At 45.9% G+C, this 16,764-nt stretch overlaps 1 protein-coding gene across 1 annotated transcript; it reads right to left on the bottom strand.

Annotated features, from left to right (window-relative positions):
* Positions 1 to 6,339: 6,339 nt before the first annotated feature.
* LOC311586343 (olfactory receptor 2T2-like) lies at positions 6,340 to 7,275 on the bottom strand (the record flags this gene model as incomplete). The annotated part of the gene is made up of 1 exon (XM_084762305.1): positions 6,340 to 7,275. The coding sequence occupies one exon, from the start codon at positions 7,273 to 7,275 to the stop codon at positions 6,340 to 6,342; it is 936 nt and encodes a 311-aa protein (XP_084618431.1).
* Between the last annotated feature and the right edge of the window lie 9,489 nt (positions 7,276 to 16,764).

Genomic DNA, 16,764 nt, shown 5'->3' with positions numbered 1-16,764 from the left:
TAGGCATTCCCCATGGACGCCAGTTTCATGTGGCACTGAGGGATGAAACCAGGGTCTTGTGCGTTCTAGGCAAGCTCTCTCCCAACTGAGATGCACCCCAGGCCTTTTTGTTCCGTATTTGTGACCTCACGCTTTGTTTGCCCAACAACACTTATAAAGGACCTGCGAGGTTGGGCTGCTCCAGGGAAGCATGGCCTACCCATAAGGCCACGCTAGTCTGTAAGCATCAGATGAAGCTTGCCATGAGGTCATGTGACCCAGCTCCCGGAGCGACCGTGGCAGCGTGCTCTGCAATGCACTCCAGGCTCACTGAACTGGTGGGGAAGGATGGCTGCTAGCCCAGCTTGACTTGCTTTCACGTAGTTTGTATTCTCTGCTGGATCCGCCATAGGGCAGAGTCACCAAACAGGTCCTGTCTCCTGCCATTGAACGCTCACACAGTTTAAATGTCGCCTTTACAAGGCTGCCCTCCATCAGCCCTGTCTTTGATCAACTCCTCTCCTCACTACGTTCTAAGTCCTTTATGTTTTATGCATGCTGTGGCCATGAGGCTGTCAGTCACCTGTAGGCTCTTAAACTACAGTTTCTGTTGTTTTTATTCCCTGAGCATTCCACGGCACAATGCGATTGTTTAGGTGGTGATAGCTGTAGGTCCCAAATTATTGGTACCATTTGCTTAAAACGGGACTCGTTGCAGTTTGGAGCCACCTGGTTTCTAGATCTGTGTCCACCATCCTCTATTAACCCTCCGCTGGAATGTTCTTCCACAGGTGAGCAACTAAATCTTGTTACAGACCAAACTATTTTTGTTAACATGCTATTTTAGAGCCAGGGAGATGGCTCAGCTGGTAAAAAGGCTTAGCTTGCAAGCATGGAGGACTGAGTGTGGCTCCTAGAATTTATGTGACAGAGCTGATCTTGTTGGCGTGTGCTTAGTCCTAGCATTGAAGTGGTAGAGGCAGGGGCTCCTTAGGGCTCCCTGACCAACCAGCCCAGGCTAGGAAGTGGGCTTTAGGCCAGTGAGGGACCCTGCCTTACAAAACACAGGATAGAACCGAAGGGATGATATCTGAAGTTGACCTTTGACCTTCACATGCATGTGCAAATGTGTATAATGTATACATAAGGACACACACATGATGCATACACGCATATGCACATGTACTACTCACATACACAAGAGAAGAAATGTGTTGTTGTTATTATTATTATTATTATCTTGGTTTTTTGAGACAAGATTTTTCTGTGTAGCTTTGGTTGCCCTGGACTCGCTTTGTAGACCAGGCTGGCCTCGAACTCACAGCCATCCGCCTGCATCTGCCTCCAGAGTGCTGTGATTAAAGGTGTTTCCCACCACAGCCTGGTGTGGTTTTAAAATTAGTGTTTTAAGTCTTCTATTGTTATTATCCAGCACGACAATATAAGTATCTTCCACTCGTCATAGTCTTGATATGTTGGGCTCGGATGTAGGACTTTTCATCTTCATATTAGTACCATGGAACACAAATCATCACATCTGTGAGCTTCCAGGCAGCAGGGACAGTCCCATGACTTTCTTGGGGCCAAGGGGCTGAGCTAGGATTTAAAGCAAGGCATAACGTGCCCCATAGCTTGCTTTAGGGATAGGCTTTGAAATGTGAAAATCCAGTGTTGTAGTGATTTGTGAATCTAGCTTCACATCAGTGAAGATGTTTTTGAAAAATGTTATTGTGTGTACTTAGTGCACACAGTGCCGTGTTGTGTAAGGACACATTCACACAACATACATTGTACACTGGGCGCGTTCCTACTCTGTCCCTCCTCTTCCCATGAGTCCTGGCTGTCCCCTATAGAATCTATCTTCCACTTTTGTGTCACATACAAGTACAGAGAACATACAGTGTTTTTCATCCATGAAAATGGACGGGCATTTGGAGTTCCCTGGCTCCAGCTGCCTAGTTTAGTGCTGATCTGGACAGATCCATCCAGCCTACCCCTTTGTAGATTATAGAGAGCCAAGTGTGCTGATCACTCCAATAAGTTCACAGAAGTGTCACCTCCAGGGTTTGGTTTTCATGGACTCTGAAATCCCAGATTGTACACATGGAAGTTTTATGTGCATATTTAAACTTTATAGCAACACAGATCAATGAAGCATTTTATCCTATAGTTTCATTTCCATGAACGGATGTTAAAGCAGTTATGAGCAAGGGTGACAAAGTTACATGCGCATAGCTGCCACTATGCTTAGACTATCACAGTAGAAGGTGGAAAAAGCAAGCACTGCCAAGCTATGGAGAAGCTGATATGTGCATGTTCTTGAGTCTACCCCACAGAGCACCATTAACCTTAAAAATGACCTTAAAAATGTTTACGTTATGTGGTGAAATGTAAGGATGATGAAAATGATGAAAGTGTAGTGCATAATGTTAAACCTTATTATAATTACAGGTAAAAACTGTGTTTTCCACAGATGGAACATAGAGGAAATCTGAACTCTGAGATGGTCAGTAATAGTATTTTTACTTTTTTCCTTAATATAATTACCATACTATATGCTGTAATAATATATGGAGTGATATTAAACTGATTATTTTCACTCAGTCAGTTATAAGTGAAATTTAAAATGTCAGAGTGTTTAGTCAGCGTTATCCACGATTGTAATTTACCAGAAAATGTGTTTGCTTTACATTACCTCTAAGGAACTGAGACATTGTAGTGAGCTTTGGTACTCCCCTATGTTGACTGGCAACAGTGGAGATAATTATTTTTGTTTATTGGTATGAAGTCATTCTCTAGACGTGAATTAAGGATGAGGAGGACCAAATCCCAGTGGGGTAAAGAGCCACCATGATGGTTCAGGACGCTTCTCCAGAGGCCCTATCACTCTCCTGACACTCTCTGCTTGGGGTGTGGAGTGATGCCTGGTGGGTAGCTCTGACAAACAGTGACAGTCCGCAGCACACACTCAGAGCACCACAGCCTTTTCATAAACACTCTGCTGATGAGCTCTTAGGGATCCGTACCATCAGGGGCCTGAAGGACACCCAGGGAAAAGTTCCATGCCTCATGGGGACTCTTTACAATTAGAAAACTTCCAACGTGTTGACTTTTCCATATGGATAATTAAGTGATCTTTCACAGACAACATGCCTTCCCACCTCAGCCCTCACACCTCAGCCCTCACACCTCAGCCTTCTCACCTCAGCCTTCCCACCTCAGCCCTCACACCTCAGCCTTCCCACCTCAGCCCTCACACCTCAGCATTTACACCTCAGCCTTCCCACCTCAGCCCTCACACCTCAGCCTTCCCACCTCAGCCCTCACACCTCAGCCTTTACACCTCAGCCTTCCCACCTCAGCCCTCACACCTCAGCCCTCACACCTCAGCCTTCCCACCTCAGCCCTCACACCTCAGCCTTCCCACCTCAGCCCTCCCACCTCAGCCCTCCCACCTCAGCCCTCACACCTCAGCCTTCTCACCTCAGCCTTCCCACCTCAGCCCTCACACTTCAGCCTTCCCACCTCAGCCCTCACACCTCAGCCCTCACACCTCAGCCCTCATACCTCAGCCCTCACACCTCAGCCTTCTCACCTCAGCCTTCCCACCTCAGCCCTCACACTTCAGCCTTCCCACCTCAGCCCTCACACCTCAGCCCTCACACCTCAGCCCTCATACCTCAGCCCTCATACCTGTTTTCTCACCTCAGATTTCCCACTTCAGCTCTCACACCTTTGTTTTTCCACAACAACCCTCCCATCTCATCCCTACAGCATCATACTTCCCACCTCAATCTTTCACCTCAACCTCCCACCTCAACCTCTCACCTCAGCCTGCACACCTCAGCCTCACACCTCAACCTCCCACCTCAATCTCATACCTCAGTCTTCCACTTCAGCCCTCACACAACCCCCTGTTCTTTCTTTGGAAGGCTTCATTTCTGGCCATCTGCTTCTCAGTGGCGTGTTCTGCCTCAAAGCGGCCATGCAACACTCATACCTCTTTTCTTCCTATTGTTACTCTTGAACAACTTAAAAAATAAAACCCCAATGCATTTGACATATAAAAAAATCTTTTATTTAAAAAATTTAATTAAAAAATTGATCAAATTACAGTTGCTATGCTTATGTGGTAAAAAGTATTCTATGGTTTTGGAATGTAACAATATCAAATGATTTAATCAAGATAACTGTCATTATCTATCAACCCAAATATCACATCCAATGAGAATGTTTAAAATTTACTCTTAGTAAATTGAAATATGTAATAATAATTTGCTGTATTACCTAGATTGTGTTATAATACATCCCAAGTGGGGAAAAACCCCTTTATTTCTCTTAACTGAGGTTCTGTGCTCTTTAATGACTCTTTAAAGCATTTCTTTATTCTGTCTCTCTGTGTCTATTTGCCTCTGCCCCCTCCCTCTCTCTCCCTCTCTCAGCATATGTGGAGGTGAGGGGACACTTTGTGGCAGTCAGTTCTCGCCTTCTACCATGTGGGTCCCAGGACTCAAACTCAGATCGTCAAACTTGGCAACCAGCTCCCTCACCTATTGGCCTACAACTTTTCAAACACGGTGTATATGACGGTTAATCTTCATTGTCAACTTGATTGGGCTAGGACTTCTAAGGGACATTATTGAGGGACATCTTTGTACCACTGTGTGTGTCTCCAGGCATTTTCAGAAGATTAGAAGTGGACCTGCCACATTGGACATCATCCCAATGATGAGATGAGGTCCTGGACTGACTAAAAACAAAGAGAGAAAGCTGTGTAAGCATCAACTTCCTCTTTCTTCTTCTTTCCTACCCACCCAGATGTGAGCAAGCCGCTCTTTCTCCTCTCAGGCACCATGCTTTCTCCTCCATGATGGTCTGTGCCCTTAGACAGTGAACTAAAACAAACTTGTCCTTTCTTAAGTTGCATCTTATCAAGTACTTGGTCACAACAAGAGAAAAAAAAAGTCCCTAACACAGCTTGGGACACCTTAGGTCCTGGTGCTTAAACAGTAGCCTTGCAGACGCCCTGCAGTCTGACCCAGAGGGTTTGGTTATTCAGCCCTGGACTTCCTGTGGTCCACACTGAGACGCTAACCTTCTGCACACTGTGAACCAGTCTATTAGGGAAGTGTAACTCCGCCTGGGATCTCACCCTCCTGTTTGAGAGACCTTGTTCAGGGTGTCAGCAGCTGCAGCTTCAGCCCAGGAAGGGCAGGGAATGGTCCCTCTACCCTGGGACCTTCTGCGATGAGTGAGGAGCTCCTCACGAGTAAGGCGTGATCCCAGCAGGTCAGCGGCTTTGGGCTTTTGCCCCTGCACTGTGAAGCCCTGAAATATTGGAGATGAGAGCACATCTCTCCATCAGGGTAACGCATTGCCCTTAGAGGTGAGGCTGGCCCAGGGCAAGCTCCCTCTTGAGCTCACTCAGAGCAATGAGACCATTTTTCACATCACGTGTTAGATCAGTAATACTTGTTAACCGTTCCTTTGTGGAGAACACTGGCAGGAAAAAAGACAGAAATAAGGAGGAAGAACCTGAGGAATTTTCCTTGTGGGGACCCTACAATAGTAGATCATATTAGCTTTCATTAAACATGTTGAGCTGGGAAGGTTATCATATGAAAACAAAGCTGGTCCATGTTTTTTTTGGTTTGGGGCTACATGGTATGGAGCTAGGAGTTCAACATTTTTTCACACTTACTGTATTTAAATTAACGAGCCTGGCCAGCTGTGGTCACAGTTTCTCTGATTCACCATCCACTACATGACCATTTCCTGAGGAGCCAATCCTCCTTGAAGGACAACAGCGAATTGCACCTAAACACTGTCCACTGCCAGCTTCCATCTGCATCACTGATTTCCCACAATGCACCACTCTTCATACCCCAGAGCCATCCTCTCAGTACATTTCTATTATAGAAAAATAAGAGGTTTCTCCTGAGAATATGGCAACATTAGCTACAGAGCACATTCTCATGAAACATCTATTAATGAGTTGACCGTGGATGGTGTTGTAGGGTATATGAATAGAGTGGGATCACTCTTATAATTCCAGAGCAGCATTCCCTGAGCCTTAGATGTGGGACCTATGCTGTAGATGGAACTGGGCACCCCACCAACAGCTGTTCTCTGCAGTTTAACCAGTGTGGTTTTCTATAATGGTCTCCATTTGCCACAGAGAAGGAGTTTCTTTGATGAGGGACGAGAGCCACACATCTCTGTGGGTAGAAGGAATTCTGTCATGTAACTGTGGTTGGCTTGGAACTCACTATGTAGACCAGGGTGCCCTAGTCTCTCAGAGATCCATCCCCCTCTGTCTCCAAAGGGCCGGGGTTGAGGGGTGTACCACCATACCTGGCTCTACTTTAAAACGAATCGCCGACTCACTACTTTCCTCAGGGCACCAAGCACCTCCTTGTTCCTCAGGCTGTAGATGAGAGGGTTGAGCATCGGGGTGAAGATGGTGTTAATCATGGAGAGTATTTCGTCCTGTTCCGAAGTGTGGAAAGAGTGGGGGGTCATGTAGATGATCATAGCCGGCCCGTAGTAGAGGCTCACCACTGCCAGGTGCGAGGAACACGTGGCCAGCGCTTTCCTCCTGCCCTCTGGAGAATTCATGCGGAGAACGGCGAGGAAGATAAGCAGGTAGGAGGACATGATGAGTCCCAGGGGGAGAAGAACAAACACGATGCAAATGATGGACACCACTGTTTCATACAAGGAAGGGTCCTCACAAGAGAGCTTCAGGACAGCTGGCATCTCACAGAAGAAGTGGCGAATTTCCCTGGGGCCACAGAATGGGAAGGTCATGGTGTAGATGGTGTTGATGAGAGAATTCAGGGCGCCTCCACCCCAGGACACTAGGGCCATCCACAGACAGACTCTCGGGTTCATGATAATTGAATATCTCAAGGGATTGCAGACAGCCACATAACGGTCATAAGCCATGAGGGTCAGAAGGAGACACTCACTGCCCCCAAGGGCAAAGAAAAAGAAAATTTGGGTTCCACAGGCAACCTTGGAGATGGTTTTCTTTCCGGAGAAAAAGTTGATGACCATCTTAGGGACAGTGGTAGAGATTAAGGCCAAGTCAATAAGAGAGAGGTGGCTGAGTAGTATGTACATTGGGGTGTGGAGGCGAGAGTCCGCCCAGATCAAGAGCACCAGGATGGCGTTCCCCGTGAACGCGATGACGTAGATCAGAAGAATGGAAGTGATGAGGATGCCCAGATAGTGCAGCTCTGGGAAAAGCCCCAGGAGAATGAAGTCAGCTGAGGTCCCGTTCCCTCTGTTCATGTTCCGGACTCCCAGCGTTGAGCTACGCGGTGCACAGAAGATACTAGAAATGTGATCAGAAGTTCATTCTTTGAGAATCAGTACTGAATCAAAGAAAACCCAAGTTGACAGCTGGGATCAGACTTTTTATTTTGAGAGTAAAACTCAACTTTTGTGAAAATACATTTGGGTATGAAAGACTGGGGACAGGGTTAGCTAAATGTTTTATAAGTGACATTAATACTGATGTGAGACAGTGCAAGCATGGAAAGACCAGAGAGGTACCATTGAGAGTTGGCTGAAGAGAAGAGGAGAAGGTCAGGGGTTAAGACTGCTTTCTGATCTTCCAGAGGACCTGAGTTCACCACATAGAGCAGCTAGCCCACAACTGCTAAAGACCCCCCTGCCCCACCCCAATCTACAGGATCTGATGCCCTTTTCTGGTGTCCTGATCATCTGCAAACACACACACACACACACACACACACACACACACACACACACACACACACACACACACACACACACAGAGTTGCAGAGTTGGATTCACACAGAGTTGCAGAGTTGGATTCTTTGGTGAAAAATGCCTGGTGAGGAATTACCATGATTAAGTGTTTAAATTATTTAAGAACAAGAACACAATCACTCATGTTATATTTGGTGGTTTGTAAGTACTTCTCAAAGTTCTTGAGATTTGAACAGGTGGCTGTGCATGTAGCCTTGTATTGGGAGCCTCCACCTCAGGAGCAGGAGATCAGAGTGAGGCAGCTGGCATGGGATGTCAGGGCAGAAAAGAATGCATACATGGACCACACAGTAGATGATTCCAGAGAGCCATGATTTGGAGCTAGAGATACTTTGTCCCCTTTCAGGTCACTGTCTTCAAGGGCTACGCAGAGTTCTGGAGGATGCTAGGGATTTCTTCTACATTTCTGACAAATGCATTCCACCTGAAAGGATGGGCGTGATCTGAGCTCAGCAGTCACCTGCCTCATGCAGAAGAGAATGACGTGGTGGGTCAATTAAAGTAGCAGGTGTAGAGCTGGGCATAGTGGCACACATCTTTAACCTCAGTACTCAGGAGGCAGAGGCAGAGGCAGAGCCAGGCATATCTCTGTGAGTTTGAGGCCTGTAAGACAGCCAGGAATACAAGAGAAACCCTGTCTTGAAAAACCTAAATAAGCCTGGCGTGGTGGTGCACACCTTTAATCCCAGCACTCGGGAGGCAGAGGCAGGCGGATCGCTGTGAGTTCGAGGCCAACCTGGTCTACAAAGTGAGTCCAGGACAGCCAAGGTTATACAGAGAGACTCTGTCTCGAAAAGCAAAACAAAACAAAACAAAACAAAACAAAAGAAAGAAAAAGAAAAACATAAATAAATAAATAAATAAATAAATAAATAAATTAGCAGGTGTGAATTAATTTGTTCCTCAAGAACTTGAGCTTTGCATTTCAGAGATACTGTCTTTGAAGTAAAGGTAAATATTAATGAGCAGTTCTTGCTCCTTTCTCACCTTTTCTGATATTCTTACTCAGATGTAGTTAGAAAAAAACGAACAAATTTTCTAGTAACAGGCTCTGTTTGAATGCTGTCCTTTTGGTAGCTCAATGATTCATTTATACGACCACAAGGTGGCATGCTGGTGTGGCCAGCACATCTAAAAAAGGTAATTAGACTGTTTACCGAGATGTCCGGGAGCCAGGAGTGTATCACAGTGCTTGCTTTGCGTGTTCCAGGCCCTGGGTTCAATCTTTAACATCATGTACAGAAAACTTGAACTCACCATTTGCCTCAGGCTCTGCTGGTGATCTTATTAATGTGTGTCTGGCTGGGTCATTTTGTTGTTGTTGTTAGTTTGAGTGTGCCTGATGGAGACATGTTTTAGGGTATCCAGTTAGATAACACATGCAGTTGGTGGCTCTGGGTAATGTCATCCATACGATGTGGCTACCCACCTGCTTACCTAGGTACAACACCATCTGGCTCAATGTGAGCTTTGCTCGCCACTACCCCAATTGTAATTGTGTGATGTCCTAGAACTAACCTAAAATGACATTCAATGCTTAACTTTGGACCCCCTCTCTAAAATTGGGGGTAATAGGATGAGTGATTCAGGAGGCTGCTCTTTGGGTCCTTGGTACTCTTTGCTCAGTGTCGCAGGCCATCTCCTGACAGCATCAGTTGTAATGTGCTCCCAGCCCCCTTGGACAGTGCTGTCCTAGCAGACCCTCACTCAGGCCCTGCTTCTGCCCCCTTAGGGCCTGGATGGTACAATCATCCTCTCTCTCCAGAGAGTGGATAAGGCAAGTCTAAAGAGCTCTTTTGTCTCCAAAGCACAATGATGCTAAGGAGGGAAGGGGATTGGGAAGGTTTGGAGATTGTCACATACTCTTGAAGAGCTCTCAGATGCACAGCCTTGGCCACCTCACTAGAGAGAGATACATTGTCACAACCCAACTACCAATCCTAGTGGCCTTACTAGAAAGATACATGGTTACCACTGACCTACTATCATTATCTTTGTCTCCGAACCACTAGAGTTCACATTACATAGTGTGTGTGGGGTTTTGTTTTGTTTTGTTGTTTCTTCTAGACAGAGTTTCTCTGTGTAGCCTTGGCTGTCATGGAACTCACTCACAGAGATTCCCCTGCCTCTGTCTCCCAAGTGTTGGGATTAAAGGCGTACACAGGCTGTTTTAAAGACCATGACAAGTTAGCTTTGATCTTAGAGAGGCACACTCCCATGTGATGATGGGCTTTGAGGTGACTAGGTAGCCAAGTGACTGAATGGGGCTTGGCTTCTTCATCCACCAGGCCCTGGCTTGGCTCGCTGTACCAGATGTCAGACACTTCCGGTTGTGTATGTGTCTGCCTGGGAGAAGCCCGACTTTATCAGGTCTGCATCTCAGTGCCGTCACATAGTGACTGGTGCATAAAACCATCTATTACCAAAAGACACAAAGATAGGAGGAAGGAAAGTGTGCAGGAAGAATGCCATGAGACAAATCTGGGAGTCCCTCAGATGTTATTTTAACCGCTTACCTGTGTGAATGGCCTTTGTGATGCTACTGGTTAAAAGTGGCTGTCACCTATGGAAACAGTATTCCACCCTTTTGGACTATCCTGTGTACTGTCTCATCACTGGGTGATCAGGTCCTAAGTCAGCATCACACAGCCAGCGTTTGCTGTCTTCTCCTTGATGACTGGCTCACCAGGCTTGGATGTTGCAGGCCGAGCTCTGTCTAGCTTTCTTCTTGAGCCAGGTTAGTCTTGAAGAACAATCAGATACGATCAGGGTTACAGAAAGATGTTAAAGAGAATTATGAAATTCAAATACATTTCTGGAAGGGAAGACATGTCAACCTGAAGAAAGATGGTTGCCATTGAAGCAGAGACCATGGCTTGCCATGCTAAGCATGAGAGGCCCTCTAATAAGCACTTCGCGGATTACTCTCATAGCACTCTGAAGTTGATTGGTTGTACCTCAAACATAAACCACCAGGGTTGCCCAAGATGACCCTCTCAGGCCCCAGTACATTTAAACTAGTCACCTCCACAGCACTGCTCCCACCGCCTTGATCTTGACTGAGAACCAATTCAGGAGCAGAGCATCTGGGATGTTGTTGAGGGACAGGAAGTGGGGCCAGCGGGAAAGCACATCATTGGGTGGCCCTTTCTTCCTCTCACTCCCCGCCTGGCCCCTGCTGTCTCCTACTCCAGGTAAAGCCACTGTCCCTACTCACAGCTGTACATCTCAGGCTTTGTGGCTGAAACTCATTGGTCACTGCAGGGCACAAATGACTCTACCTTGGAAGGACTTACCTGGGACCGTGTCTCACTTCATCTCAGCAAGGACCAGATTATGAGGCCGTCCATATCCAGTGAGTAAAGACCTCAGAAAAATGTGGCCTCTGTGAGTGGAGTCTGGCTTCTCTGGAAAACCCACTCAGACGGTTGATTGGCTTGAGATGCGCAGAGGAGAAGACAGCTTGCTTGATGCACACCACACAGCGACAGGGCTCTGACATCACAGGAAGAGGAATAAATGGGAGGCTGTATCTGAGACAGGAGCTGCCTGATGAAACCGATTCCTTCGTTACATAAACACTTCTGGGACATCCTTCTCCCCTTCCCCTCCCCCCACTATTGCCGTTGTCCTCTGGGAATCTGGCCCCCAGACATCAATTAGTTGTGTCCTCTGATAGCTGCTGGTGTTCCTTCAGGATTTCAAGATAACTGTCTCATTAAGGGGGAGGGACTTTAGTGAGTGATGCTCAGGTCTTAGTGTGGCCTCTGAGATGACAGAGGTCAGGAATGCAAGTGATGCTTAGGTCTTAGTTTGGCATGTGAGGTGACAGAGGTCAGGAATGCTCCTTGGAAGCCTTCACTGGAGAGAGAGTCTCCTAGACAGACATGGACACATCGACTATAAAAGCTGACATCATGGCTACTTTTGAACCTTCCACATTTGGGTTCTATGACTCTTTGAAATTATACACACACACACATACACACACACACACACACACGCACACATATGTGTGTGTGTGTATATATATGGTTATATTCTCCCCTATTAGCCTCTTTTACCATCTTTCCTTCCCACCAAACGCCTACTTCTTCCCCACGAGCCTCCCTGCTAGTTTCATGTCCCTTTGTCTTCTGCTTGTATGTGGTTTACAGCAGTTAATTGAGGTCGCCTGCACCCATGTTTGGGGTGTTATTTGCTTAAGCAACTTAGTAGTGGCTTCACCACTGAGGAATATAGCTCCCTCCCTCCCCATTATCTGCCTATGGCTCCTCAAGGAGAGGCGGAGCCTTACAAATTCCCGTTGACAGGCTCAGCTTGTAGGCCCGAGGTCAGAAAGACCCTTTTTTCCTTTGCTTCATACTCAATTGTCTAAAACAAACCACACCTAGAAACCAGTCACCAACGTGTGTGGGAACTAAACACTGCCGACAGTGAGGCAGGAGATGGAAGGAGAGATCGAAAGCATCCAAAGTGCTGGCACTGTTGCTGTGTACCACCAACCCTGCCTCCCTTTTGCTTTTCTGCCATTCTCCACATGGGTAGCTTGAAGAGTTCTCTTGGTAGCCACTGCCTAGATTGAGAGATGTGAGGGCTCATACTTGAGTTGTAGTCTAAGGCGAAATGCTGCCATTGGTCACAGATATGGGAATGGGAAATGTTTTTGTTCCCCCCCCCACATAAATCACTGAGATTTGAGGGCTTTTTACTATTTCTTTCTTCAGTGTCTTCATGCTCCCTGTGTTGAGACCCTCAACTTTGCTGGTGGAACTTATGCCTCAGCAACATTTTTGTGACTAGAATTGGTTTCCTTATCTCTTTCTCAAGGAGTGAATGCTGGTTTCACATTCCACTTCTTTGATTATTTATTTATTTTTTATTTCTAAGTAGGTGGGTGGTAGGCATCATCTAGGTCTAGAGTCTCAGCATTCTTTTGAGTCCTTTGCTATTTCACCTACTTGAATAATGTTGGAATCAGTTACTGTGGAATTGGTAACTTTTGGGAGAAACATAGTTTTTCTTTGATTATATGTTGGATTTGTGCCTGTGTTGGGAGAACAACTCTTATGCTTTCATGTAAGGACCGTTTTTAGCGAACATAGTGTCCTGATGTGTCACCTGTGGTGCAGTTTAGCCCCAGATTAATTTTACTGACCATTTGTACCATTTCATCCTGGGGTGTTAGTAGAGAGAGTTGGAACAACTCTCACTCATTCAAGGTCTGAGCAACACACCTTCTCAGTAGATCTTGCAAAAAAGAAAGAAATATGTGCCGGGTGGTGGTGGTGCATGACTTTAATCTCAGCACTTGGAAGCAGAGGCAGGTGGATTGCTGTGAGTTCAAGGCCAGCCTGGTCCAGGATAGTCAAGGCTACACAGAGCAACTCTGTCTCAAAAACAAAACAAAACAAAACAAAAACAAACAAAAAAAAGAAATACACGTTTAGATACAGAAATAAGACAGAAGCCTTCTAAAGACACCGGGGCTTTCTTTGCATATCTTCTTTGCTGATGGAGTTCAAAGACTCAAGGCAATTTCTCACAGTATCTTCTCAGGAGGTCAAAGGGAAAGGGGGGGTTGAACTGAATAGATTTAACAATGTACCTGAAAGAAATTCTTAATGATGGAAGCATCTTCAGCATGTATCAACATTCACAGACAGGACTGAATGAAGTGAGGCCTTTGCAGAACAGCACATGTGGGCAAGAGACAGATGGAAGAGGAGGAGGAGGAGGAGGAAGAGGAGGAGGTCATTTATATGTAAGTCAAATGTTTGGGCAAGAGAGGGAGAGCTGGAGTGTGTGACCCCAGAGTTTAGCACAGTGAGCCTGGAGACGTAGAGGACTATTTCTGGAGTGTCCCACACCTTACTGAACAATCTGGGGCAATGTGCTCCTTAGATGGCAGGGTGTTAGTACTTGCTACTCGTGACTGTCTTGTCCATATTGCTGTATGTTTGTATCTTAGGGTTTTATTGAGGTAAAGAGACACCATGACCAAGGCAACTCTACTAAAGGGAAACATTTAATTTGGGCTGACCTACAGTTTCAGAGCTTTAGTCCACTATCATCATGGCGGGAAGCACGGCAGCATGCAGGCAGACACGGTACTGGAGGAGCCATGAGTTTTACATCTTGACCCACAGGCAGCAGAAGGAGACTGTCCTCTCCCCACCCCTGCAGGCAGAGCAGGAGGAGACTATCTTCTGCACTGGGCAGAGCCTGAACATAAGAGACCTCAAAGCCCACCTACACAGTGAGGCACCTTCTCCAACAAGGCCACACCTCCTAATAGTGCCACTCCCTATGGGCAAGCATTCAAACACATGAATCTATGGGGGGGGGGGCAGGGCAACCTATTCAAACCACCACAGTTGGCATCTAGGCTCTGTTGGTGGCCAGGGGGTGAGGTAACACGTGAAGGTCAGTGAACAGCTTCTCCTGTAAACTCAGGTAGCATTTGCAACCTACCTGTCCAGAACTCATCTTCCCACTCACCATCTTTACTCACTGTCTCACACAAGCGACTATCTGGATGCCCTGTCCATCCTAGTTTCAAATATGGAGATTAAAGGCAGCCACCATGTCCTTGGAGCTGCTAAGATTTCTCCAGTCCTAAATCCATCCCACTCCCACAGAAGCCACAAATGTTTGCTGTTTGCATTCTTGGCCAACAACTTCTGCCTCCTGACTAACTCAGATTCTTCCTCAGATGGGTCTCCATGCTCCAACATGCCTTCTTCTCTTGCAGTATTTGAATATGATAAAGTATCCTCCTGATGGCAGTCTTCCAAATGAAACACATTTTAAAATGCTGTGGACAGTTTTACTACTGCTTGACTTGACTATGGTCTTATTACTATGGAAACATTGTCTCATGTATCCCTGGGGAGCTTTGAACTTGCTATGTAGCCAAGGATGACTTGGGATTCATGTTTTTCCTGACTGGACCCCTCCCCCCCCCAAGCTTTGGGATTTCAGGTGTGTGCCACCATGCCCATGTCTCCTATTTTGTTCGTTTAAATGTACAGTGGTTGAAAGTCATATTGGTTGTCTCTGGCTTTTAGTGATCACAAATAAATAAATTTACTGTAACTACTCACACACTGGTTTGTCTTTAGTGACTTAGTGAATATATACCAGTGTATACCAGTGCCTGTAGCAGCAGCTGGCTGGGTATATTGTCATGTGGACTCATAAAGTAGAGTTTGTCATTTGAAGCCTATAGTCATCAGGGAAAAAAAGTTGAGTCTTTTTTGAAGGAAAGTGAAGCTATTTGGAGCCACTCTCACTTTCTGTATGTAATCCCTGGCATCCAGTTGCTAGTTACTACACATGGGCGCCAGGTTAGGAGGCAAGGAAAAGTAGGATGTGTAAAGCTAATAAGAGATACTCAATCAGGAGGATAGTAGTCATACATTAAACCTGCCTTAAGTATATGGACCACAAAAGTGCTGGGGGTGGGGGCGAGGGATGAAGGCTGTTACATGCTTCAATGCTGGAATTGCCACACAAAGTGCATTTGTATCAAGCCTAACTCTACATGGTAAATATATGCAGTTACTTCTTCATGCCTACCTTAGTAGAGCTGGAAAAAAATTTTGAGAAGAACTTAAAGATATCAAAGATTAATTTCTTCAAAGAAATGGAAAATATATAGAAAACAGAGAATCGCATCAATGTGGGGTTCTGTGAAGGGAAATCAGAAGTGCGTTTTAACAGAAAGCTATCATATCTGAAATGCTGAGTTATTTAGCTCCTTCCTTCCTTCCTTCCTTCCTTCCTTCCTTCCTTCCTTCCTTCTTCACTTTACATCCCAATCATAGGCCCTCCCTCCCTCCCTTCCTCCTGCTCCCATCCTCCCTCTCTCTTCTCCTATCCCATACCCTGTCCTCAGATAACATGGGGTGGGGGGAGGCGCTTCCATACAAACTCACTACAGCACATCAAGTCGCATTAGGACTCAGGGCATCTTCTTCCCCTGTGGCTGGTGAGGCAGCCCCCTCCACCGGGGAGAAGTGATCAAAAAGCAGGCAACAGAGTCCATGTCAAAGACAGGCCCCTCTCCCCTTTCTAGGGGCCCACATGTTGGCCAAGCTGCTCATCATATTTAGCTTCTTTTAAAGGTCCTTATAAATCCTCGCAACAGAGTTTAGAGATGTGAAGTCATGCTGATGTCTGTTAAGACTTGGGTGTAAAACAGCACGAGTGCCTGGGCTTCTAAAGTGAGAATTTCCTAATTCATAGTTTTAATTTCCTCATAACTTTGAAGTCCTTTATTAAAAAAAAAACCACACACAATTAAAATGAAAATCCCCAAACAGTAAATCCCATGTCACCTTGCGATCATCCTCCGGAAGGTGAAGGGCTGTCAACGTATATTTTTGTGACATAAAGCAAACTCAACCGTGACACACGCCCCCTCGAATGGTCTGAGCGGAAAGGATGAGGGAGAAAATGCTTAGGGAGGGTCCCTGGTCACATGCACACGTTGCTATTACTTTCTAAGCCTGAAATGTTGTTCACGGTTTCACAACTGTAACACAATTGATTTTCTCTATTTTTATATCTGTGGTTAAATACCATCTAACTTTTATTTTACCACATTTATTTTTAAGAGGTTGCGACTGTAGGGGAGGGGGAACCTGCGATTCTCAGTCTCTGGTGTGTGGTATGGGGCTTCATTATTGCTTCTTTCACCTAGAGACGGCTGGATTGTGTGAAAATCCCATGCACCACAGCCTCAGAAAGCACACTGAATATAATCACTAACTGGAAATAAGCTCACTCATTAGTTCGATAAATATAAATGCTACGGCACTGACAACTCACAAAAGGGTTTCAAGTGTAGCAAGAAAGGGCGATTTATGTCTCTTCCTGCTAAATGTAGTCAGTGATGTGTCCAGTTAGAAGAAAGAAGGATTTGATTGCATAAAATGATTTCAAGGGATTAAGTGAGAAGGAAACAGCGACAGGATGAT

The sequence above is a fragment of the Acomys minous genome (genome assembly GCF_964271855.1).
Source record: "Acomys minous genome assembly, chromosome: 16".
NCBI lineage: Eukaryota > Metazoa > Chordata > Mammalia > Rodentia > Muridae > Acomys > Acomys minous.
This window is presented reverse-complemented; position numbering and strand designations above follow the sequence as displayed.